The 27,236-nt window shown below is 40.0% G+C and overlaps 1 protein-coding gene across 2 annotated transcripts in view; it reads left to right on the plus strand.

The window, feature by feature from the left end:
• LOC125739251 (glutamate receptor ionotropic, delta-1-like) overlaps positions 1 to 27,236 on the plus strand; it is a 186,659-nt gene that overhangs the window by 111,120 nt on the left and 48,303 nt on the right. For both annotated transcript variants that reach the window (XM_049009146.1, XM_049009147.1), the window contains exon 4: positions 9,322 to 9,527. In XM_049009146.1, coding sequence (XP_048865103.1) covers positions 9,322 to 9,527 — 206 coding nt within the window. The remainder of the gene's footprint in view (positions 1 to 9,321; positions 9,528 to 27,236) is intronic.

A 27,236-nucleotide genomic window follows, 5' to 3' on the forward strand; every position in this document is an offset into this window, starting at 1 on the left:
TGGAGACTGCTTTCCAGCACCTGCGAGGGAAGCTCAGAATTCTGATCCCCTATAGTTGGAATATACTCTGCCCCAAAAACACCATGTAGTTTTAACATTTCATCTACCCCTTCATTATTTCCATGGGGGTTTCTTCAGACTCTGATCCACCAGAAGTTTTCAGTACTCTTTCTTGATGAGAAGGCATAGGTGTTGGGATAAGGAGTTCCTCAGTGTTTTCTTTCCCCTAAACAATATCCCCAATAGCCCTGCCTGAGCAACCCACCTCCAGCTCCTGAGTTGTCAAACCAAGGATGCCAAAAGTCTCTCTCCTTGGCCTCTTCAAACTCCTCCCAGGCACAAACTTTTCTCTCCATGACTGCCATTGCTGGCCTGTTGGTGCTTTTCAGACGTCTCAGGAGACCCTTGTGCAAGCATTGCACTTCTGGCTTCCTCCTTCATCTTGATAGCTTCCCTCACCTCCAGCAAGTCTTACAGCACAATAGGTACCAACTGCATTCTAGCTATAAGTATTTGCAGTCATTGCAATAATTTAAGGCACAATGCACACACAGTCCATTCAAACTCAATGTCCTCAGTGTCACACCTCAGATTATTGTAGATATTTTATTCACATTCGCTATTTGTAAAATGCATGGCATTCAGAGCTATGGTTTGATTACGAGTTAATCCTCATGCTTTAAGGTTTGCCTTGTTTACATTTTGTGATGTCGACCATGTTTTTGAGCATGATCTATTTCAGGGTTTGGTCATAGATCCTATGAGGCAGTTAAATCGCATTGATGAAACGTCTCAGATCTCAAACAACTGTATTTGTGTTTCTTTAGTTATAAGTTGGAAACTGCCAGATCTGATTTTCATCTCAAGTTACAGAAGGACGATTATGACCTAGAAGTGTTCCAGAGCAACACAGCTGTCAACTTAACTGCTACAGTCCTCTGATATAGATACTAGAGATAGTGGAACATCCTAGACTGGCTGACAGCCCGTCAGAGGGCACACACATTTACTATGGGCAATTTACCGGTATTCACCCGACTGAATTTCTTTGGACTGTGGAAAGTAACACGAGAAACCTGAGGTAACCTACACAACACAGGAAGAACTTTCAAATGTCTCACTTAAAGAGCAACGGTAGGATTTCAACCTGTAAACCTGTGGGCATAAGGCAACAGTGTCATACACCATCCGGACATGCTACACGACAACTAAATCATTTCGCGTATGTAATTCCAAAGTAAACCTAGAATTAGTAACATAATAAGGATACAGTTATGACCTTATTGCTACAGTTATGATGTTACTGCAATTACACCCATTGTGCCAATGTGTCATCCTAGTTTGATTTTCACATGAAATGTAAGTATGTATGCCATATTTGAAGAAAATCTATATTTTTAATATTCAAAACTATACTTGACCAGCATCACAGCACAGGTAACAAGTTCCCTCGTTGTTTTTCCCTTCATTAAGTGTGCAAGAAGAATTCCATCTTTTGGCTTTTGGTTTATGACACAACCACAGTCTCAGGTACTGGTTTGCATTGGTTTCAGGCTCATAACATCATTTACTTAGCACTGATAGCTTGAATATTGTTACGCTGGAACAACCCCCTCCCCTCAGTATTGGACCATGGTGTGAATTTGATCAGTCAGAAAGCCTTTGTAGTTATTGTCATTTATCTTATTCTCTAAGGGGTTGAGTGAATCTGAACTTTACCAGGTAGAAACAGACCACAACATAACGGAGAGCCTTCCTTTGCGTCATCTGACCAGAGAACTTCTCTCACTACTGAATACAGTATGTAGATTACTACTTCAGTAAGAAGGGTTTAAGCACAGCAACACAACAACAGTGTGTCTCTATGTGAAGTTCATCTTTGACAGTAGCAGATAAAATTGCCTGCTTATATTTATATTGACAGAACTGCAATTTAATATTTATTTGCAATTCTAGTAAGCTGATTTGATTCAGAGTAATTTAAAAATACTCACAGATTGCATAAAAAATGTGAATACAATAATTATTGATTTTTAAAATGCATTTCTTTTTATAATTGAAACCACTTACATTGATTGACAGTCAATATATATATGTCTGATCGAGACACATTCAGGTCACATGTTTCACTTTCACATATTTAGAAATTAGAAATAAATTCAGAAATATATAAATTTTATTTATATAAACTAGGTATTTTGCAGTGATAGGACCTTGTACGACTGCAAAGGTACTCGGTACAGTAACTAAATCCAGATCTCTCATCAACTATCTACTTATGCAGAAAATATATCAAAAGCTGTAAACGTTTCAGAAAAAAGGTGCTTTCTGAAAGTGAAATGCCAGTCAACTGAGAAGCGTTTAGTACTTCAGTTGTTTATCTTAAATGACACTTCACCATGAATTCCAAGCAGAGCAAAAATATATGCAGTGAAGGTGCTTTCTCCTTACCTGACTCTAAAAATTGATACTTACTTACAGCGTGAAGCTGAAAGATGGTAGCCCGATGCAGAGCTGCCTCTGATTTCTTTGTGTGAAGTCATGGAACACTTCAAAAACCTAATTTAACGCGGATTTGATGGATCTAGGAAAAACGTCAAGAGAGCTGATCTATAATTCCCTGTAATCCGCTTTCCTGCCCCCTGTGTCGATTGGTCTGGCCAAGCTGGAGATACAGGCCCATATCTTCTGTTTTAGAGTTGGTCTTTGAAGTCCACCGAGGTCATCTGCACCTGCAGTAGTGCAGTAGGGGCACCAAGTCCACTAGATCATGTGCCTAATCCAGCCTAACAACCATGTCTTTTTTATTCTTGGAAACAAAGGATAAATCTGTAGATGTTCCCATTGAGGGAAATGCTTCGGCTGAAGGAGTTTCAATGATACATTATACAAAAACCAACATAAAAAGATAACACATTTATATGCGTACAGTGTAGTATGTGATATATTAAAGGCTAGTTCATGCACTTAATGTTGACTGATGTCCATCCATCCATCCATCCATTTTCCAAACCGCTTATCCTACTGGGTCGCGGGGGGTTGACTAATGTCCAACAGTGTGATATATATTTTTTTATACTATTCTGTTAAGCTAACATTCCACCGGTCTATGGAACTCTGGGGGTAAAGTTATTAAAAAATAAAATATTGTGTCCTGTACTGATCCATGAAAAACTGGAATGTGTTCTGTATCTCTGTACACATGGCTTAGCTCTCCACCCCCCACCCCCACAACAGGATGGGGGTATATAATGCGATCATGAGACTTTCATTTACACTTCAGAATCTAACACAACCTTTGGCGTGTCCCTCTGCGTAGGAGTACCTCACTAGAATGTAAATATTTACCATCTGACCATTTGTGTACTTGTGCCTTCAGCTTTTTTTTATTATCATTTATTACCCTGTTCAGATTTATTGATGCTCACTCCATCTAAATGTTTAGTCAATTTAAAAAGAGAGGAGAGACCACTTCCCAGGAGAGACTGGCCGCCAGACAAATGACATCACATACTGAGGTGACATGTGTTTCCAAACCTCCTCTATGCTTAGGGCAGATGGCCCTGGCAGATTGTATAGTGCATAACAATGCGGATTGGTCCTAAATCAGGCCGCTAACCACAGTGCAATAATATTATCACAATAAGGGGTGACTAAATTTAGTCCACCAGAGCCCTATTTACATTCTAATACATAAGCATTATTTTGAAGTGAAACATCAGCATAAATTTTATTGGTTCAAAAGTACTGACATAGTTAATTGACTATCCACTTTTTGTATCTCATATATAAAGTGTCCTACAAAATTACTGACACCCTTGGAAAAAAATTTGTTAAGAAAAAGATTATGAAAAATGTATGTTTATGGTCAGATAGCGCAATCTCACACTCGGATTTATAGCAAACCAACCTTTAATTGAAATAAACTTATTCCAGTAAGAAAACGTTATTTAAAGGTTGGATTTCTCTAATAATTTCAATCTGAGAATAAACTAGCAGACGATAGATTTTTTTATAACCTTCCTCAAAAAGGTCCAATTTATCAGAGAAAGATGAATAATATTAAAATGATGATAACAATAATAATCAATTTGAAAGTTGGATGGGAAAGATAATTAAGGTTGTCATATTCTCTAATATAATTCAAGGGGAAGTGATTGACCTTTCTGGTTATATATTTGTAATTCTGCATTACTTTTATTGAGGGCTACAGTCACAGGGCAATGTAAATGCTCAGAGATTAACATTTTTCTATTTTGGTGTTGATGAAGTACGTACGGAACAGGAGTAGGGCCACCATAAAAATATTATTTGAATTCCGACTTTTTTCTCAGAATTCTGACTTTAGAAAAAAAATAATTCTAAGAAAAAAAGTCAGAATTCAAATAATATTTTCAGGGTGGCCCTAATCCTCTTCTGTCAGTGAAGAAAAGTATTTTCCATCTGAATGTTTCTTGAAATATCCGTAGGAGAAGCATAAGATATCCTCAGATGAGAAATAATTGATACTGTATATTTCAGAAAAAGAAGTGGCGATTATTTCGTGTGATAACCTTTCAGCATATTCTAAAATTGAGTAAAGATACTTCTCTGACACCCTCTAAAGATCTGTTGTTATATCCAGCAGAGCATGATGAGATTTTCAAATTTGATTTCTCATATTGAAAATGTGATATACAAGTCAAAGTAGCATGTGCTGTGCGATTCACGTTTATAAAGAGAAACAGTAACAGTTGAAGATATCACTAGCTTCAATTTTCTAGTTATGTTCTTCTGAAGTATTAGTTGTAATATTATATTGTTCATTGGATTTTTTTCTAGTCATACATGACATTTTCTGCTGCTATTACCCATTAGGCAACCTTGCCTTTTCATTTTGCTTAGGTGTGAGATCTATTACAAGCTCCACCAGGTTTATTTGCGAAGACGACCTGCTTTTAAAGCATGTAAAATCGTCCGTCCAGATAATTGAACATTACCGTGATTTGTCTGTGAGGCACCCGCCTTAGTCACCCCTTGTAAGTGAGTAAACAAAAAAGAGAATGGTTTCTCACAGCATTTTATAGGCTTAGTACCCACCGTGATTGCAGCATTCTTTACAAGCAAATAGATTAGCTTGATGACATTAATTAAGTCCAGCTGGGGGAAACCTGTTGTTTCTGGTAATGACACTCCAACTTCCCCAACTGAAAAATCTGCTAAGTAAGTGCTAACAACTCGTAGCCAACACCATCAACAGGAATTCAGCAGGGAAAGCAGACGTGTAACTACTGGAATACGAAGTTTATTCTGGTATACTAGTTATTATATAAATACTTCTTTGAAGCTTCAGAATATGAACATACTATTGAATGCCTGCCTCGCCTGGAATGATGTGAATTTCACTTCATATCGTAATACCTCCATATTGGCCCCTTGGGAGGTTAATACAACTATTTTACTGTCAACCTGTGAGTAAATGCCGTACATTTAGCTAGCGGACACTTACTGTAGGTAATGGGCTATGAACCGCATTATATTTGTAAAAATACTGGGATAATTATTTATTTATTTCTATATTTGTTTGTTACAATGTCATTGCTCGGTGGGTAGTGTTATGGTGTCACAGTCAGTGGACTGGATTTACGTCTGGGTTCTGTGCAAGTAGAGTCTGTATCCTGTCTGAAACGTGTTTCACTTTGGGTGACACAATTGCACTATAACCTCACAGTTCCAGGGTTGGGTTTTTGATGAAATATTAAAGTTTGTAAATTCATCACCATATAAATGGATTTGCAGTCTAGATTCTAAAGTAAGTATCAGTGATCAAATAAAATATAATAATAATCTTTTTTTAATATGTATTTTTTTAATAATCGTTTCTTGTTTTTTTATGACATCAAAGCGTTTTATTAATGACTAGAAAGAGAGAGAAGCGTCATTAATCTAGGGACATCAATAAATAAATAAATTCTATTCTGGGGAATAAGTTGGTTCTTTCATATTTTCCTGCCCATTTATTGGCTAAAGGAAAATACTTTCACTGTCATAGACGCTCGCATAAGTTCTCCTTATCAAGTTGAGTGAGAATGCAGTGTATGTCCGAGAGAGTGATATTGGCATTGTGTCGACACTCTTTTCTTTGCCAACTCTGATGGCTTACATTGCCTGAAGAGGAAGTACTGTAAGTAAGAAAAACTCAGAAGTTTCAAATCTGTGAGCAGCAAATTGTATTAATTGGATTTATGTTTCTTAAATCGCGTTTCGTAACTTGCTTTTGTCAAATCTGCTGTGATCTGTTTTGTATGAAGCAATTTTCTCCTTCGATGTTCTCAGATTATTGTGTTCTAAGTTTAAAACCCCTAAATGGCTTTAGTTAACTGTCTTTGGGACATGAGCAGCATCAGCAGCAGCTGTTTCTCTAAATTTACAGGATTGCAGAAGGCAGTTAAAAAAAAAACTTAATTCTCATCTTTAATCAAGTGCATCTATAAAGACACAAAATATTGTTATGGTCTGAAGAGATGTTTAATTTGCCTTTTTAACTGCATTTCTTTCATCTCATTTTTAAGTCACAAAATCCTGTGTAATTTCTTGGGAACAAGCATCTCTGCTGGCAGAACAAGGTTACTTTTCACAATAAAGGGATTATAAAGTTTGATACATACTGCAGCTCATCGGCAGCTATACCTAACTGCCAGTCTTTGGACTGTGGAAGAAAATAAGCTGGAGGGAACTCCTCCAAAGCGGGATAAACTTCATATACGTGCAGTGGAAGCAGCATTCAAGGATATTGTTGCCTACTGAGCCAATGTGCCATCCAGAATATGAAAACAGAAATGAAAACTTAAAATCTTTTTTAAATATGTTTAATACTGGATCTATTATTTGGGTCAGTTGACCTCATGTATTATCTTTCCATTACATATTACTTACTGAATACTGTATGTGTAGGATCCGCTGACCTCCTACGCTGGGTCCTTAACTGGGTGCTGCTTCTGGCTGTGTTTAGAGAATATGCGGTTACATAGCTGCACCTTCATAAAGACTTTATAATGCATTCATAGAACATTCATAAGCAGCATAAGTATACCTTAACAGCTTTACTATACATTTATAACAAACATTTTATACTGTAACAAACATTATAATCATATAATTGTATCATGTTTGTTATTAATGTATATTAAAGCTGTTAAAATGTAATGAGCTTAAGATACTTACATGCTGCTTATCAATGTTCTATGAATGTATCATGAATGCATTTTATTACTGTATATATGCTGTAGCAAACATTATATGATCATAACAAACCTTATAATCGTATTATCGCATAATGCTTGTTATTAATGTATATTAAAACTGTTAAGGTATGTTTGTCAGGGTTCGGGGCACATCCATCCTGGTCCTGTGTGCTTGGCCCCATTTGGCCAGCAGGTGGTGCTGGCCATCTTCTTCCCTCTGTCATGTTACCCTAGTCCCTAATGTGTTTCTCTACTCCCTTGGCTATCATAGCTCAATGGGTTGAGTGAGTGGCTCAGAAGTTAACACCCCACCAGTTGTCGGTTTAAAGCTGGCCTAAGGCCTGCCTCTCTTGTGTATTTAAGCATCTGCCTTTTGTTCATTTTCTTAGTCAGTCATTGTGAGATATTACTCTTGTGTGTGAATGTTACTGCATGTTTGTTACCCTGCTCTGTTGCCCAGTCCTGTTCTCTGTGTTCTGCTTGGTTCCGTAGTTGTTCATTCTCTGGTTCTTAGTTAGTTCCTTTTTTTCCCTGTTGGTTTTCTGAACCCTCGTGGCCCTTTTTATTTTTGTGATTTGTTCCCAGGCTATGTTTTTGTTCCCCCAGTAATGGCCCGAGTCTGTAACAATGTTAGGATCTTATGGCATACTTACAGTACATGGTACTTACTGTATGAATGCATTATAAATGTGCACTTAATGTAATATGCAAATATACATGGTCTCCTGTGCTCTCTCTCCATGTTCAGTCACAGTTCCTTTTACAGTACAGTACAGTATGTACCTCTAAATTGTCCATGATGTGTGATTGTGTGTATTGCCCGATGATAGACTAGCATCATGTCCAATTTGATTTCCTCCCCTGTGATTCCCGGGTTAGACCCAAAGCTCACTGTGACCACTGTACTGTACAGGAGTTTGGAAAAAAGATGAACATTTCTTTACCTGCATTCTTATATTGATTGTTTTGCTGAACTGATTGTTAGTTTTACAAATATTTTTTTCTCTCTTTACTGATTGTTACTACAGTATTTCTCAGTCAGAGCCTATACAACTAGGCTAGTAAAGAGATTCTAAGGATTTAAGGATTGAATCAGAGCCCTGTGTAGCTTAGTTCTTTCCCAGCTCCACCATAAATAATTCAACTCAAGAGCTGTGTGATAATTAGCACGAGAAGTTGAATCAGGTGTGTCAAATGAGGGGAAACCCAAAAATGTGCAGGGCTCTGGCCCCCCAGGACTGGAGTTGGGCACCCCTGATCTAAGTTAAGTTTTACGCATTATCACCTGCCATCATTAGTTTAATAAGTCCCTCATTTCCGTAGCAAATTTATTTCCAAATCAGGCATATCTTTTCTTCTGCTAGTTCCCAGAAAGCAGACCAGGCAGCCCTACAGTCCTGTAAAGAAAGTTTGCTGATATAGAATATAAAAGAGGTATATGTTTGTTTTCCCCCTTTTGTACCTAAGTGGAAAAGTTTTGTACAGTATGCCGAGTATTATTTTCGGCTCCTGCAATAACAGCACCCAGGTCCTTCTGCCCTGTCACGTCTGTTCACCAACCCGACCAAAGCTTTTCCACACATGGATTCTTTGCAGGCAGTACACAAAGAGATTTCACGGAGCAGCCTGCTTCTTCAGTATTCAGGATTTTTCACAGCGAAGAATTTTGTCTCGACCAGTGGTATTTGAAGCCTTTTTAAGATCCGACAACATAAAATATCGGTTGCCAAATGCAATGGCAATTTACAATTGCAAAATGTCTGTCTGTGGTATTATTCAGTTAGACTTCTCTGCAATATTATACATGCACAAAGAATGACATGAGAAACATTTATATAACAGTAATTGTCTGATTACTGGCTGGCATTAAATTGTCAATTTATTTTATGGAGATGCTGGAGGGTGGGTACATGTGTGCCCTGCAGTGGCCAAGCAACCTATCCAGGGTGCACCCATGCCTTGGACCTTATGCTGCCAGGAACTGGCACCTGCCCCCCAGTAACTAGGGCTGGATGGATGGATGGATGGATGGATGGATATATATATAAATGTATGCCTGTTCTTCTGTGTGCTTATTTGTTGCGCTCTATCCCTGCAGATATCCGTGGCCTACAGGGTTTCATGGACCAGGCATCTCGCCTGGGTTTGGATGTGTCACTGCAGCAAGTTGATCGCAACATCAGCCGCGTCTTCACGGATCTCTTCAGCACAATGCGTACGGAGGAGTTAAATCGCTACAGGGACACACTGAGACGGGCCATCCTGCTGCTCAGTCCTCGAGGGGCTCAGGTCTTCATCCAACAGGTCAGAATCAGTCATGAAACACTTTCAGAATGTTATTGTGAGCAGGGGTGGATTAACATCTCAGGAGGCTGACATCACCAGAAGGTCTCCAACAGGCTCAGTTCCAGCTATAATCTAAAATACACCTGCTCAGTGCACTTCAGCATGTTAACAGCTAATCATATGGTTGCAACCGATAGTATACAACTGAATGAATACAGACAAGGTCAAGAGGTTCAGTTAGAGTTTAGGTAATTTTTAGGATGGTTAAGATGTAAGATCTAAGCCAGTTTGAATGTGGTAGTTCCAGCATTTTTTAAACAGCCCCCCTCCTAGGATTTTCATGTACTACAGTCTATGAAGTTAACCGACAATTGTGCAATAACTAAAAAGCATCAAGTCAGCAGCAATTAGGGGCACAAAAACACCTCAGTAAGAGGAGGCCAGAGGAGATAGGCCATACCTGGTAATGCAAAACCAAAAGCACAGAAATTGCAGCTCAGTGCAACAGCTGTGTATGTAATGGTGTGTTTGAACACAGCAGTGTTCTAGCTTAGAAATGGTCCTGTAGGTAAAAGTGGGCCCTCGTTAGGTGTGAAAGAAGGAAAGAAAGAAATTATTAAAGAATAATAAGATTAACAACTAACAATAATAAGAATGATTAAGGATAATGATACTGAATGGTAGTAAGAATACTAATCAGCAAAGAATCATTGTGGTACGGGCGTGCTTTCTTCGATGTGTCCCTGGGTCAACAAAGGAGGCGCTTGTGTTTCGCTGCTGTAACCAATCAAGTCGTCGTCGGATGACATCACCGCATTGATGGGTGGCTCGGCAGGCTCAGTTTCCTTGCTTGTGATTGGAAGGCTACTGGTGTGAGCCTGTTCTGTACAGCCTTTGCAGAAAAGCATATTCCTATGTTAATATGCCCTTGTTAATCTATGTCCCTTAACAGAAGGCTTGCACAGTAAAACACAGATTTTAGTTAATGAGGTGCAAGGTGATGTGCAAGAAAGTTTGTTGCACATTATAAATACTATTATGAAATAAATACTATAATACTATAATTTTAGCTAAATATACAATTGAAAATACAGAATTTGGATGGTGTCTGGGTCTGACATAACCAATGAACAGCAGTCCAGTAACTAAGGATGGAGTGAGTTAGCAACCAGTCAGTTTAACAGCAAAAGACCATCAACCCCTCATCGCTGTATAGTCGTTTTTGGTCGGTTGTTGCAGCATAGCTGAGACAACAGCCTGCCACTGAATATGCTCCTCTGTCTGCTGGTTCATGTGCTGTGCAGAGGGTGGCTGGCATTGTCTGTGATGGACAGCAGTTTGTTTAGAGTAATTTTTTCTGCTATTGGCATAAGGGGATCCAGTTTCATGCCAACCACACGGCCAACTCTGCTCACCAGTATGCCCAGCCGCGTAGAGTCCCTCTTCTTAATGCTGTCTCCCCAGCAGACCACAGCATAAAAGGGAACTCTGGCAATAACAGATTGGTAGAATACGAGCAAGAGCTTCAAGCAGATGTTGAAGGATCTCAGCCTCCTCAGGAAATTGTGCCGGTTCTGCCTGGTTCTGTGTGCCGGTGTTGTCTGATCAGTCAAGTCTATGTTTCAACTGCAACTTGTAGGCCGTGACCTTCTCCACATTGACCCCCCCTCCCCCCCCCCCCCCCGTCAGTGGGGACCGGTTGCAGACAGAGTCCACCACCTTGGTCTTGGAGGTGTTCAGCTGCAGGTATCTCAACTTGCACCATGTAGCGAAGTTCTCCAGCAGGCCGCGTATGCCCCATCCTGTCCACCACTGTACCCATCTTCCTCTATGTATCCCGCGCATGGATGGAACTGGCCTTTGAGCCAATCCCAGGCAGCATAGACCACGAGGCAGGGGTATGTCATCGACAGACTGCCAGTACATCAGAGGGCACACATAAACACACAGACACATCCACACACAGCCACCAATTATGGATAATTTAGAATTTCAGTTTACCTAACTGCCTGTATGGCGGAAATCATTTTCCCATTTCAGCATTACTTAGCCTGTTGGCATATTGTTAGCAGTAGTAATAGATGTGATGGATTTGCTCCAATAAATAAACTATGCAGTTAAATATGCCCGTCCAATCGGTGAGCATGTACAGCATTCAAGTTTTTTTTTTTTTTTAAATCTCTTTGGAGATATTTTAAAGGATTTGTTTGTGACGTATACCAATGCTTCTAACAAACTTCTGGTTTAGTCAATTTGTCATGATCAAAAAATGAAAGTAGTGATAGCAAAGGAACATATTAATGTTATTTAACTTATTCCAAACTTTTACAATTATACTATTCCTCCATGTTGCTGTTCTCGTTATCAATATTATTATTTATTTTGCTCAAAGGAAGCACAGACCTAAAACCTGCCCCCAGTGGTTTAAAGAAGAAGTACAAATCCAGCTTGTTACATTCTTGAAAACAACAAAAAACAGGATTTATGAGCATGAGGGCAGGTTGGGTTTATAAATGGTAAATGATCTGCATTCATATAGCGTCTTCTACTCCTACATTGTACTCAAAGTGCTTTACGTTTCATGCCTCACATTCATACACACATTCACACACTGATGGTGGAGGCTGCTATGCAGGGCGCCAACCTGCTCACCGGAAGCAATTTGGGGTTCAGTGTCTTGCTCAAGGACACTTTGATGGGGTCAGGAGGAACCAGGGCTCGAACCTGCAACCCTCCAGTTGCCGAAACCCCAAAATTTGTGTGTATGTCCATATGCTATTAAACCCAGTCTATACTCCAGCACCAACAATAAATACCTTCCTTACTCTTTCCCGCCATACCTATGTCATATGGCTTTGTTTGCTGTCCCATCACATACATTTGCACATACACTATATGGACAGAATTACTCAGACAATTGTGAAGTGGTAGTGACACAAGTTCACAGAAAGGGACCTGATTGTCCAACACCAATACCCAACCTGAATGGCAGCAAATCCTACCAACAGTGTTCCAACATCTAATGGAAAGCCTTCCCAGAAGAGAACAGGCTATTAGAGGGTTAGCCAGCTTCATATCAATGCTCTTTGATTCAGAGTGAGATGTTGGACAGGCTGATGTCCCAGTACATTTATCTATATACAGTAGTTTATATATTTGGCAGACACTTTTGTCCAAATCACCACAGAAGTGAGGAAAGCTTGGGGAGAAAGAGAAGGATCAGCCAGCATCCCTGGGGCCATTGGGGTTAAGGGCCCTCCTCAAGCGCCCCACAGTGATATTTACTCAGCCATTCATGGGGCCTGAATCCACACCATTCCCGGGCATTTCGCTGACCCACTGAGCTACACGATGCCCACAGGGAGAAGAGAGTGTTTGTATAGGTGTCTTAAGAATTTACCGTTTATATGGATGGTTTATGTATACATACAACACAGTATAACAGGTTTATGTATGAACACAGTAAGTCAGAGTGACTGTGTGAGTGCAGGAGCTGTGTGTGTGAACCCAATCGTATATGTAGCTTCGTAAGAATCACTGAATGTGCACTCAGCATAATAATGAAAGCATTATGACAGCAAGTGAGAGCATGCTTAATAAATAGAGACTGTGCGCAAATACAGATTAGAACTTGTTTGTGTTAATCAGCAATATTTTAACAATAATTAAAATGTTGAGGTTGTACATCTTAATTAGGACAGTTTATGTGTATAGTGTAGCAGGAAGGAAAGACAGGGGAGTCGAACTTGGTGTTAAAAACAATGTCTGAGAGGCAGTTAGAAGAAAAAAACGAGCAGCTGAAAATGGCAGGAGATGCAGAATTCCCTTTGGTGACACTAGCTAGTCTGGGGATTCGGGCTGCAAGAGGGGGACATTCGGCTCTCGGCGAGGCGATGGACTAAGTAGTCGAGTGAAGCGGCTGGAACGGAGCACCCCAGGGATTTCCGATCCTTTTATATCCCTCTTCCTGCTGCGTCGCTCATTGCTCAGGCGGGCCAGCTGGTTCGGTCTGAGCACGTTTCCCGTGCTAGCTGTCCTGCGGAGACTGACCCACAGCGACCGCAGTCCCGGAGCGTGGTGCTGATCCGGTGAAGCAGGTTGTTAACTGTTCCCGCGGCAATCGCTCTCCCACAGTAGGTGTAACACATTTCATAAGCAAATTTGAGGCATGAATATGTGTTGATCCTGCTCTTCTGCAGAAGTCAGTCTATTGCACTTAGCAAAATGTGTGTAACCTGATTTTGGTGATGTTCCTTTGAAGTGCATTTAAATCCGAATCAGCCTGATCGCATCATATATCATATCATTTTGTAAAATATATGATACGGTAACTCGGGTCTCTGATTCTATGAAGAATCTCCCATGGAACTGCAGAAAACTTAAAATACCAGTGCAGGTACATATTGCTTTTTATTCAGAACTATTAACTTTAAAACCCACTGGAAACCTGTACCAGAGCAAAGATAAGATGATTTATGGACTTTTATAATACCATAATAAAATAATAATGTTTCCTCCCAATGCGGCCATATTGGCCAAATGCTTTTGGATAGTATTATGAAGTAAATTGTGTGTGTCTGTACATGCAGTGCTGTTTGGACAGAGGAAATTTAAATTTAGTATTATGCTATTTTTTTATTCTAAAACACGGTCATGCGGTGTCAATACACCCATTAACAATCATAGGACCTTTCATGGCTCTTGGTACGGCACAGGGACAAGACCTGTCACAGATTGTCCCACAAAAGAGAAAATGGGAAAAGCAAACACTGGCAAAAATAAATAAAATATATTACAATAATTTCTTTTATATTACAATAATTTACATACAGCAGGAAAATGTACATGTTTTTTTTATATAGCAGGAAAATGTACTTTTTTTATATAGTTTTTTAATATATATTTTTTTTCATGACATTTCTATTATAGTAAGATGTCTTTCAGGCTGAAAAATGTTATTAATGATGTTTTTACTGAGGGCATTTCAGACACAGCAGTATTCTTGGCATTCTTAACTGTGCAAACCTACGCAGATGTTTATACAGCAAAAAGATCAATCGTCCACAATAATGTGGCTACAAAGTGTTATTAATTTTGAGTGCATCGTGATCTATAAGGTTCTCGGAGTTTAATTCGTGACTGAAGCAGTTTGACCCCATAGCAGTGCAAATACTCCTTCTTCTGAGTGCTTTGTAAACACAAATGAGTTACTCAAGAATATTACCCGATAGCTATTGTACTGTAGCTGTTTGGCTGTCAATAAATTTAAGCTGGATGAGGCTAATGAATGAGATTACCTCTAGTTAGTTAATATTTACATTTTCGTATGTTTGGAAATATAGTCATTATAAGTGCAGTCATGTCAGCACCAATAAAATTTTCCATAGTGATCTTGATAAAGGTTGTGTTTTTTTTATGATGATGTCTACTTAGCTAGTTCAGAAATCATTCGCATTGTTGTAGTAACTGTACTTTACTTTTTCTTAGTGCAACCTGAACCGAATAGGATATTATGTCAGCATTTCTCATCCTTTTATGTTTATCCAGTTTTGCTGATATGTTTCCTGTCCCACACTAGAAGGAGCCCCTCTCTGTGCTCGGTCATCGCGGATATAAAATGAATGCTGCGATGGGCATGATGACCAAGGAGATGATGGATGACAAAGACACTGAGGCAGGGTTCCTACTGAGTAGGATTGGGGGGAAATGCAAATCTCCTTAGTCACCTGGCCAGTGTGGGAAGGGAAAGCACATAAGGTGGAGTCAGGGGAAATTCATTGTGAGAATGATTTCAGGAGGGTGTTGTGTGTCTGTGTGGATTGTGTTTATAGTACATTGTGGGGACCAAAAATCCCCCACAATGTGATTAAAAACCTGTCATTTTGACATTGTGGGGACCATTTTTCAGGTCCCCACAACGATCTGTGAATGCAATCATCCATCCATCCATTTTCCAAACTGCTTATCCTACTGGGTCGCGGGGGGTCCGGAGCCTATCCAGGAAGCTATGGGCACAAGGCAGGGAACAACCCAGGATGGGGGGCCAGCCCATCGCAGGGCACACTCACACACCATTCACTCGCACATGCATTCCTATGGGCAATTTAGCAAGTCCAATTAGCCTCAGCATGTTTTTGGACTGTGGGGGGAAACCGGAGTACCCGGAGGAAACCCCACGACGACATGGGGAGAACATGCAAACTCCACACACATGTGACCCAGGTGGAGATTCGAACCTGGGTCCCAGAGGTGTGAGGCAACAGTGCTAACCACTGTACCACTATGCCGCCCGTGAATGCAATCATAAAACTAAAAATGCCAAAATTCTCATATTTGATTTGGTTACTTATGGGTCAGGATAGGGCTGGGTAGGGGGGAGATGGAGGTAAGTACCAGGATGTTCACCTTGACGTAGCCAGTCATCTGTAATACTGTTAAATTGCCTAAATGACATATGACGCACAAGACATTACAAATGCCGATTTGAATGAATGAATGAATGAATGGTAATATGGAATCTCTCTCTTTCTCTTTCTCTCTCTCTGTCTCTCTATCTGAATGTATGTATGTGTGTGTGTCTGTGTGGATTATGATTATATTACATTGAGGGGACCAAATGACACCTCCAATGTGATAAAACCCTGTTGCTTTGACGTTGTGGGGACCATTTTTCAGCTCCTCACAAACATCTGTGAATTTGATCAAAAGACTAAAAGTTTCATTTCTTGTTTGGTTAAGGTCGTCATGTTGGGATTAGAGTTTTCCCCACAGAAATGAATAGAGTGCCCCCATGCACAAAGATATAATTACAAACCTCAGCAAGTCCATGTATTTGTTATTCATTAATTAATTAAAATCTACTTGGATTTTAATCTAATCTAAATCTAGGGATCTATCAGTAGGGTTTCGATTTTAGGATGGGTATTCCAATTGTATTCTGTTTTTTACTTTCAGTACGTTATTCAATAAATTGTTGATGATTTTGCTCAACTGTAGGCTAATGTTAGTGTTCTAAACATGTTTAAGGTAGTCTAGGCTATGATGTTTGTTAGGGTTAGGTGTACTGTATTAAAATGCATTTTCGCCTTAGGATATTTTCACCTTATGCACTTAAACCCATTGTAACCTGGGGGGAGGCTGTATACGTATGTAAAATTGGTTTATTCTTCTGAGGATTGTTTTACTGTTGACACAGTAAGGAAAGAAGCAAATGAAGAAAGGAAATTACTGCAGAACATTTTAATATGTGTCACTTTTTTGTGTTATTGGAATAAGAGGGTAAGATGAACACCTCTCTTAATGAGGACTTCTATCCATGGACATCTGTTTACTTGCTCTACTTTCACATGGCACAATGTTAAATATTTGTGTGAGAATTTATTAAATGTGTTTACTTATTTAAACGAAAAAAAACTAAACATATGGTATGTGTCGTAAACAGGAGCATGTTGGAAGCACTTTTCTGGAAATGTAGCGGTTAGCGATACGGGTGACACTCTGGCTCAGTGGGTGGTTCTGTCGCCTTGCACCTTCGGGTGGGACTTTTGCATCGGGCCCTGGCTCTGTGTGGGTGGGGCGTGCATCACGCTTCACTCGTGGCATGTGGGCTTCTTCTGGGTTCTCCGGTTCCCTCCCGCAGTCCACAGACATGCTCATTTTGATTCTGATTCCTCTGTAACATACAGATGTATCAAATGCTGAGCTTTGGTTCCAGGCAGAGGTTTGGTTTCAGGACTGGTATTGACCAAATCAGCCCTAAGACCCCTGATCCCCTAAACAAACACGATAGTCCCACAGTATTGGTGCAGACATGTCCATACCCATATCTACGCTCACAGAGTCTTTGTTTGGTAGAAAATGGAGTGGCATTCCTTTATTTTATATATTCTTTATTACAATACAAACCACTAAGTACATACCTGTTTCATAAAATGACATTATTTCATATCTTGATGTAATGATGTCTGGATGTGTCACTACTGATTCGCATCCTTGCTTGTGTTCATGTATATATGAGTGCCTATGAATGAGGCTATCAAGTATGTCAAGTGGCAGTCTACAAAAATACCTCCCACTCATTCCCGGTTCCATTCCTCTACTTATATGAGTAGATATCCTTTTATGCATTATTCACAATTGCTTATCCAGTTTTACAGTATATATGAGTGCGAAGCCTTTTGTTTTTAACGAGTTTGGACAAGGCTGGTTTTATGCTGATCATCCGTTCTTGAGGTTCCACTCATTGTATTGTCTTTGAAGAGCTTTTTCTCTATCCCTCGCTTTATGGTTGTTGTACATTCACTCGTTGTGTCTGCCTTCCTCTATCTCATTTACCCTGCAAAGGGAAAATATTAAGCTTTGGTTCTTTACCTCAAGCTCCGAGTGTCACACCATTCCAGCCCAAAGCCAAGCACACTTTCCCACATATAGAAATACATTTGTTATCATAAGTCAGGCAAAGCACTATTTACACTGTTGGTCTATTTTTCAAGCAGATTGTGAGTTTATTTTGGGCAGAATTACGAAAGAGGCTGAGATGTACAAGACATGTAATAGGAGCCCAACTTAAACACAACAGATTAACTCTTGTCATGTTAACTTTCTCAGATTAGAATGCTGTTATACTTGCAGTGGTGATGAGTGATTACTTAGGATCTCTGGCACTGAAGGAATGGACCAAAACCTGCATATCATACAATATGCTGCTCCTCATTCATCCCTTCATCAGGGAAATGATGATGGTTATCTGTTCTCTTACCACCCATCACTGAATCACACCCACGTAGAGCAAGCGTCACATGTACGCTACAATTAATTTGATTATTATTGATGAGTGCGCAAAACAGCAAGGATTAAAAAAATCACAAGAAATACCAGCGGTTGCATTCCGTGACATTACAGTTATTTACACTATTTATAATATTTCGCTACTTTTCTTGTGAAACAGACACCAGCAAGCAAGTTGGTGGTCAGTATCCTGTGCTCCTGAAATGAAATAAATAAATTATTATTATAAATTATGAAAACAATGAAATAAATTAACTGTGAAATTTTGTTTTCTTCTGCCTTTGAGGGTGTATGGGGGGAGCCCATCTCGCCTAGTGCACCAGAACACCAAAGGCCGGCCCTGGGATTGAGGATTCTTATTTTTGGAGTATGTGTTCGTAAGGACACCTTACAGTGATACTAATACACCTAGCAACTAGCATTCATGTATAATGCATTGAATCAATGGTCTTCACAGAGCAGTGAGATCACTCCTTGAATGCCAAGGTCCATCCTGGTATCCACACTGCCCAACCATCACTGAAGCATGTCGAAAGGGAGCTGCCTATTCCCGCTTGTTTATTTACCTCGACTCATCGCTCTGGCTAAGAGTATGAGCCGCAAGCACACAAGCTCCTCCCGGAGCTCCGCCCTTTACCTTTACCCCAATCCGTCACTGCCATCAAACCCTCCCCCATAATCCCAGAGAGCTAATGAGAGGAGCCAAGAATAATTAAGCATGTCCACCAGTTGTTTTCAGAGTGGAATTTAAAGTACCAAGAAAACTGTTGCTGCAGTGATTAAAAACGATTGAAGGTCCGTTGGGCAGATTCAGAATGCAAATGAGTGTCCCGGACATTGATTGCATTGATTTCAATGAGTTTTTTTTCCCTTCTTGGTGAAGATGCACATTATAGTGTTGACTTCCCTGCAGATTCAAAGAATAACTGTGTCACAAGTAATAGCTACAACATGTATTGTAAACTATGATAATGATTTCCTGGATATTTCTAAAGCTAGTATTTATTTGGCAGCATTGCTTTGCAAGGTTATAGACATGGCAGAATGCAAGTAAAGGTGTGAATTTGCAATTGTCTTTAGCACATTCTGGAGGAAGACAAATAATTCTGAGGTTACAAATAATTTATTGAAAGTTTAAACTTGTTCTGAAGCAGTAGTTTTTAATGGAAATTATCACGTCGAAACATAGCTACTTAGCCAAGTAAACATCATTAAGCATAATATACGCTGCCCGGCCAAAAGAAAAACCAAAAAAATCACACACAGTTCAATATTTTATTGGACCGCCTTTGATTGTGGTGCACATTTGTTGAGGTATTGTTTCCATGTGCTTATGCAGCATCTCAACATTTTTCTTTCATCCAGAATTACATTAACTTCTCGTCAAGATCTCGTATTCGTGATTAGTGAGGTGAACCGCTCCGCAAAGTCCTCTTCAGCAAATCTCAAAGACTTTCAATGGGATTAAGATCAAAACTCTGTGCTGGCCAATTCACATGTGAAAATGATTCTTTGCGCTCCCTAAGCCACTCTTTGACAGTTTGAACCTGATGAATCTTGGCATTATCATCCCGGAATATGTCCATGCCTTTAGGTAAGAAAAAATCCATTGATGGGATAACCTGGCCATTCAGTAGATTCAGGTGTTCAGCTGACATTGCTCACATTGCTCCGTAACGTTGCTAAGCTTTAATAAAGATGCTATCATTGGCTTCTAAGTACCTGCTTATTTAAATACAAGCGGTGACATGTCATTTATGGCCCGGCAGTGTGTTATAAATTAATACTGATAAAAAATGGTTTTGTATTGGGGGCAGCATGAAGGTGTGTTGTCAGTGTTGTTGCTACACACCTCTGGGACCAGAAATTGAGTTTCTTCCATGACTCCATTTGTTTGGAGTTTGCATGTTCTCCCCCCATGTTGTCATAAGGTTTCTTCTGTCCCCCACCCCAGTCCAAAACCATGCTGAGGTTTATTGGAGTTACCAAATTGCCTCTAGGTGCGTGAGTGAATGGTGTGTGAGTGTGCCCTGTGATGGTTTGGTGCCCCATCCTGGGTTGTTCCCTGCCTCGTGCCCATTGCTTCTGGGATAGGCTCCGGACCCCCCGCGACCCACTAGAATAAGCGGTTTGGAAAATGGATGGATGGATGGTTACAGAAAATTTATCTATGTAAGCATTTTTATTATCAATTTAATCAATTTAATTAAGCCAAGCAATGAAAGTACGTTTCGGTGTCTGTATGGAGTAGCTTGTTCTTCCATATAAGGCCTCGAGCAACAAAAGCATCTACTGTACATACAACGGCACCGTTGGCTCAGACGTTGATTGCTCCATGCCCACTGGGTCTCAGAAATACCCAGAGAAAGACCTCAGACATCTATGTGCTGCCACTGAGCTTGATATGTTCACTAGCGGATCTGGGACAGTCCCAGTGGCAGAGTGTTTAATGGATTAGCTCCTTGGAACACGGGGATATTAACATACACAGTTTGCGCAGTAGAATTCACCAAAAGCAAGTCCCCCTTATTGGAACTCCTTGACCTGAGGTGTCCTTGTCTGCTCTCTCTCTCTTATGTTTTTCCTCAGTTCTGTTCTCCTCACTATGCCCTCTTCAAATAAAGGCTCCTAAGGAGTTATTTATCATTGTCTGACATTTCATCATCCCATCTTCTTACCTTCTATTGCTCCATTTGCCTATTTCTCCAACACATCCATCCTGGCTCTACCTTCTGCCAGCCCATCTGCATTTCATATGGCACACAGAGAGCTCGTGTTTCAGTCCTTCTCTTTGTAATGCTGGCTAATGACGACTGACCTTGCCGGCTTGTACAGGTGCTGATAGACAGTGAAACACAGGAATCTAACATTTCACACTTTTCTTGTCTGTTTTGTCATGAGTTGAATATGCACTGTTGCTAATAAATAATTCTATTTCCCTTTTTGACAAGGAGAGCTGTTCCTGTAAACCATGACCGATGTTTAATTGTTGTGCAAAAAAAAATGCTATCATAAACCATCGATTTAATTTTTTTCTTATACTGCTTATCAAATGTAGTCTTCTGCTTAATGCTCTATTGTGGTGTTTTGCTAAATAATGAATAATCCATGCTTTCTTAACATTTATCCGTTGTTAATTAAGAATCGAAAGGTTGTTTCTGGCAGCAATTTAAAGTGACAAATTGTTACTATTACTCACATAAATAACTTTTTAAAAGTAAAGGTCTTACAATAACTTACAGACAGATTTATTTATGAATGTGATTTCATGTTAGGCACAGAAGACTTATCTAACTTTTGTGCTAAAGTTCACAAAAAGTACAAACTCATCAGCATTGCGATGTGATTTTTCATATGAGCAGTTCTAACCATAACTGGTTGATCATGAAATTGCACATTAAAATTATGCATTCCTCCATGGAAATGAAAATACTTCATATGGGACAAAGTATTGGGACGCACCTCTTAATCTTTGAATTCAGGTGTTTCATACTGACCCATTGCCGTGCAGTAGGTGTAAAAAATCAAGCAGTCAGCCAATCTGTCAGGTTTAAAAGCATTTATAAACTAATACTGTACTGTAGGTCATTCTGAAGAGCTCGGTGAATTGAAGCGTGGTGCTTTCATAGGATGCTACCTTTGTAATAAGTCAGTTCGTGAAATTTCTCCCCTGTTAGATATTCCGTGGTCAACTGTAAGTGATATTATTGCGAAGTGGAAGCACTTAGGAGCAACAGAAACTCTGTGACAGACCATGTATAGTAACAGAGGGGGGTCGCCGAGTGCTGGGACATACAGTATAGTGTGCATAAGTCACCAAAGCTCTATTGACTCAACAACTGCAGAGTTCCAAACTTCCTCTGGCATTAATCCCAGCACAAGGAATGGGCTTCCTTGGCTAGCAGCTGCATGCATATCACCATGCGGAGGCCAAGCGTTGGGTGGAGTGGTGTAAAGCACTTCCACTAGACTCTGGAACAGTGGAAACATGTTCTCTGAAGTGATGAATCATGTTTCTCTGTCTGGCAGTCTGATGGATGAATGTGGGTTTGGCAGATGCCAGGAGAACGTTAACCGCCTGACTGCACTGTGCCAAGTGTGAAGTTTGGTGGAGGAGGGATAATGGGATGGGAATTTTATCAGGAGTTGGGCTAGGCTGCTTAGTTCCAGTGAAGGGAACACTTAAAGCTTCAGCATACCAAGACATTTTGGACAATTCTATGCTTTTGGCTTTTGTGGGAACAGTTTGGGGATTGAAGGCCCTTTTCTGTTCCAGCATTACAGTGCTCCAGTGCACAAAGTAAGGTCAATAATGACATGGTTGAGTTTGGTGTGGATGAACTTGACTGGACCACACAGAGCCCTGACCTCAACCCCATCAAACACCTTTGAGTTGAACTTGAATTGAAATTGTGAGCCAGGCCTTCACTTCCAACATCAGTGTCTGACCTCACAAAATGCTCTTCTGGGTGAACGGGCAAAAATTCCCAAAGACACTGCAAAATCAATCCAGAAGAGTGGCAGTTGTTATAACAGCAGAACTCCCTATTGATGCCTATGGATTTAGAATGGGATGTCATAAAACTTCCTGTAGGTGTAATGGCCAGGTGTCCCAATACTCTTGTCCATATAGTGTTTCTGTTTTGTGCTGTGATTCATGATTTTACAAAATTTGTTATAGTCGTTGTCAACATAGAGTGTGCATTTCAATTAATGTAATATGAAATATCTGTAAATTGCAAAGTGTTAGTCTTTTGTTTCTGACTCAAGTATTAATTAATAGTTCTAGTCCTAAATATAAAGCACTTTGAAATTTATGAGATTTTAGGTCACTTGCAAAGCGGAGCACAGGTTACAGGCAGGAGTCAACAGTGACACCTGCAGGACAGAGAGAGGATCACGCACAGGCACCCATCCCCCCCCCCACCACTTTCTTGGCTCATCCTCACGGCAGCCCTGTGGAAGGCGCAGAGCCGTGAGCTGCCCACCTCACACTTTGCTGTGTCATTCTTTTTCAAGGGCATGTTGCAGGCCTGTATATCATTCATCTATTTTTAGGAAGAAACAATATGCAATTATAATAAAGAGTGTTTACCGAAACGTTTAACAAATGAGGATTTGTTTTTAAATGCAAGCATCGACATAAATGAATGCACATTCATAATGAATATCCTATATAATGCTATTACTCACACAGTATGCGTGCTTTATTCCACATCGCCTAATAACTTTAATTTTGACAGGGAAATTGCTATTGCAGTCTAAGTAATACTGGGCAAATGAAATGTGAAGGTTTTCACAATAATAAACTGACTGCTATCCTTTTATATACAGTATCAACGGCTGAAGAGGAAAGTCAATGTACTATTGTATTTAGGTCAGGCTACATTTATATATAAAATGGAGTAGTAGTAGCAGTAGGAACGATGTCTGTAAAACAGTTAACTGATTAAAATTTTTAATGCGTTTGATTTATTATAGTTATAATTTTCTTATATTATTTTCATGATCTACAACATCATCATAGAGCAGCCTGCTATACGGAGGATCGGTTTTCATCTAATTTTACGGTGCTACTCAGGGGGACAAAAGTGTTTTTGCATTAATCGCAGTTCATGTAGTTTAGGGAAAATGTCTCATTACTATTCTGGTGCCCTATTAGACTATTTTGCAATGTAGAATAAAAGGCCAGAATGTATGACAGGAATATATTAGTCATTTGTTCATCTGTTAGCCTGTTCACTAGTGTCAGCTAAACCATTATTAGAAACTGCATTCTCAAAATGGCACTGTGATGCATCAGTTCATATCTTGGGAAATATTTTACATCTGTTCCCTGGGGATTTGATGGATAGTTGTATTGGGAAAGATGCTGTACAAGATGCATTATCTAAACGGACATGTTCCGAGGTAGCTCGGAACTCGATGACCCCAGCAGAAACAGAACTGAACAGTAGTTATTAACTCTTAAGCTTTTGAAAATTGATCTGCTTTATATACAGTAAATCTCTAATTTTAAGTGTATTAAGGTGTCTAATTTTCTTTTGTTTTAGTTAGGTTAAAATATGCAAACCCATTAGTTAAGCAAAATCCATCCAACCATCCATTTTACAAATCGCATATCCTTCTGGGTTGTGGGGGGTCCGGAGCCTATCCCGGAAGCTACGGGCACGAAACGGGGAACAACCCAGGATGGGGGGCCAGCCCATCACAGGGCACACTCACACACCATTCACCTATGGGTAACTAATTAGTCTCAGCATGTCTTTGGACTGTGGGGGGGAAAACCTCATGATGAGAACATGCAAACTCCACACACACGTAACCCAGGTTGAGACTGGCCCTAGAGGTGTGAGGTAACAGTGCTAACCACTGCATCAGCATCCCACCCTGTTAAGCAAAATTCAAGAGTAAATACAAGTATGGTATTTTATGAGTAGCAATGTTGCAGCCTGCCTGTTATGATTCTAAATTCTGTATATGAATATGAAAATATGCATATGAATTCTATATAAAAGTCTGCATTCTCTCATCAGGCTATGCGTCTGCCTAATATCTGGTACTGTTTACTATTCTCTGAAAGATGGTGTAATGGCTTCGATGATGAATTTAGTATTGAAGTTTGTCTGTCAGTGCAGGCTAACCCTACCTGATAGTAGATGGAGCCACATTTTTATCCGCAATTCATGCTCATGCTCAAGTTGTCTCGAGTTTTTCAGCTAATTAAACCATTGCTGTGTATCGCAGAGAAAATGCAAAAATTACAGGAAACACAGTAATTAGTGACATTCTCCAGACATGGCAGGGTGGAGGCAAAATCCACAAGCTTCTTACCAACTACAGATGTTAATTTTCCAACACAATGCATGGCGTGGCAATGTTTTCGCGGTGGTTGCACTTGCGGTTACTCAGAGTAATTAGACAACACCGGTGAAGATTAGCAAGTGGGTTGTGTGGTAACTTTAGTTACTGTGTGACCAACAAGCAGACCTTCGAGGCAGCGGTACGTTAAATAGCTCTCCACCGCCAGCAAGCTAATGGGATGTTTCCTCTTCACCACTGTAATCGTGGTATATGTCTGTCCTCTGACTTTTTGGGAGTTTTAAACATAAGTATCAACATTTTAATGATGAGATTTTTTTTGCGGAATATATTACGTGACTGCCGTAGAGGTTTGTTTTAAAGGTTTGAGTGGCATAAGCAAGTTGGTCTCATTAGCGTGAGCAAATCAATATGAGATAAATATAGATAGTACATGGAACAGTTTATGCATAATGTGGCAATTTACAGAGATCAACTCTAAGAGCACACATACACAGGTTGAATAAAACAAATGGATTTGTGTGTGAGGTAACAATAAGTGTCGGTCTCTGACAAAGCGGCACCTCCTCAATATTGACGTTCCCAAGGACGCAATGTGTCTGAACGTTACATTTAAGCAGGGTGCTGACCCCTACAGCAGACTCACAATACTGGCTATTAGGGCCGAAGTGAAAGGTATGGAAGCAGTTTGAAGGGAGATCCCCTGTCCGAGCCCCTTCATCCCTTTCTGTGAGGAAATCCAATGTGATACATATTTACCTCAACCTTCAAAGTCTGCTGTGAGCTTCGCAGTCAGTCATAAAACAGATATTTGGTATAAAAGTCACTTTTAATACTTTGTGTCTCGTTAATTGCATCTCAAAGTTATGCTAATGGTTCTGAGTGTGCCTCTCAGGCTAATTATCTCACAGCATGTAGTGATAATATTTTCCTGGATTTCATTCCTCTGGTATGGCACATGCTGTCAGCGTTCCAGTCACTTTCATCTTGAAAATTATGGACACAATAACAAATAAGAGTGGAGATAAAATATATTTGGACATCTGCTATAGCTCTTTGCAGCACTGACATAAATATGCCTGTATATTACTAATGTTACTATATACCTTTAGTAATATTCACATACTACTAAAAGCACCTTATTCATTTTTTAACATGTTTTTTCAGGTGTGCTGTACAACTCAATGGGTCAGTGCTTCAAGGGCACCAGCAAACCCTGCTGCCTTTTATACGTTTGTCTGTCTCTCTAATGGAGCAAGATGGGACATGCAGAAAGCTAAGAACTCCTCTGTACCTGTAATGCGGGGGTTTGGTGGGGCATGAACACCACCCTCCACGATTCTGGGGCCCATGAGTACGTAAAAGTGGGGGGGGGGTGTTGAGGTGATAGGGGGCCTTGGCCTTTTTGTACAAGTCTCTCATTCATTTTCCTTTCAGTTGCTGGAAGCGACTACGAAATTAACATCTATCCAACCATATATCCATCTTCAACCTGGTAAACCGGTGCAGGGTCACAGGGAGACTATGCAGCCTGTTCCAGGAAGCACAGCATGCCTAGATAAGCAAAATCAATTACGGAACGGCGACGATGCTTTAGTGTATAATATTAGTAGAAATTATCATTTTTTTATTCCTTCCATTAAAAGGGGCGTGGGTGACAGAGATTGCAACATCTTTCCCCATAAATGTTGCTGCACTGGGACATTTATGGCATTATACATCATAGCAGTGAAACTCATTCAGCTAAACTCATTATTACTCTGTACTGATAGCGAGTGAGATGTTTCAGAGGGAAAGTAAAAGGACGCCAGATATTATACACAAAACACCACACGGACCACTGGCCTCTTCTTCCAGCAGGTCACCTGATATTCCCATGGAGGACTAGAAACCATCTATAGCCCATGGCCAGAGAGTAGTGAGGAGATGAGTGAAGTGGAGATAATTCCCTTGGGTGCTTCTACACGCCTTGCAATATGGCTTGTTAGTTTCTGTTGAGTTTAATTGCATTTGATGTCTTCAAAACACTCCCACTCTAAATGTCTTGTCAGTTCCTTTGCTGTGATGGTTGGTGCTTCCAGGCCACATTTATTTTTTTTTTTCTACCCTTATTATTTC

The sequence above is a fragment of the Brienomyrus brachyistius genome, chromosome 3 (genome assembly GCF_023856365.1).
Source record: "Brienomyrus brachyistius isolate T26 chromosome 3, BBRACH_0.4, whole genome shotgun sequence".
NCBI classification, from domain to species: Eukaryota; Metazoa; Chordata; class Actinopteri; order Osteoglossiformes; family Mormyridae; genus Brienomyrus; species Brienomyrus brachyistius.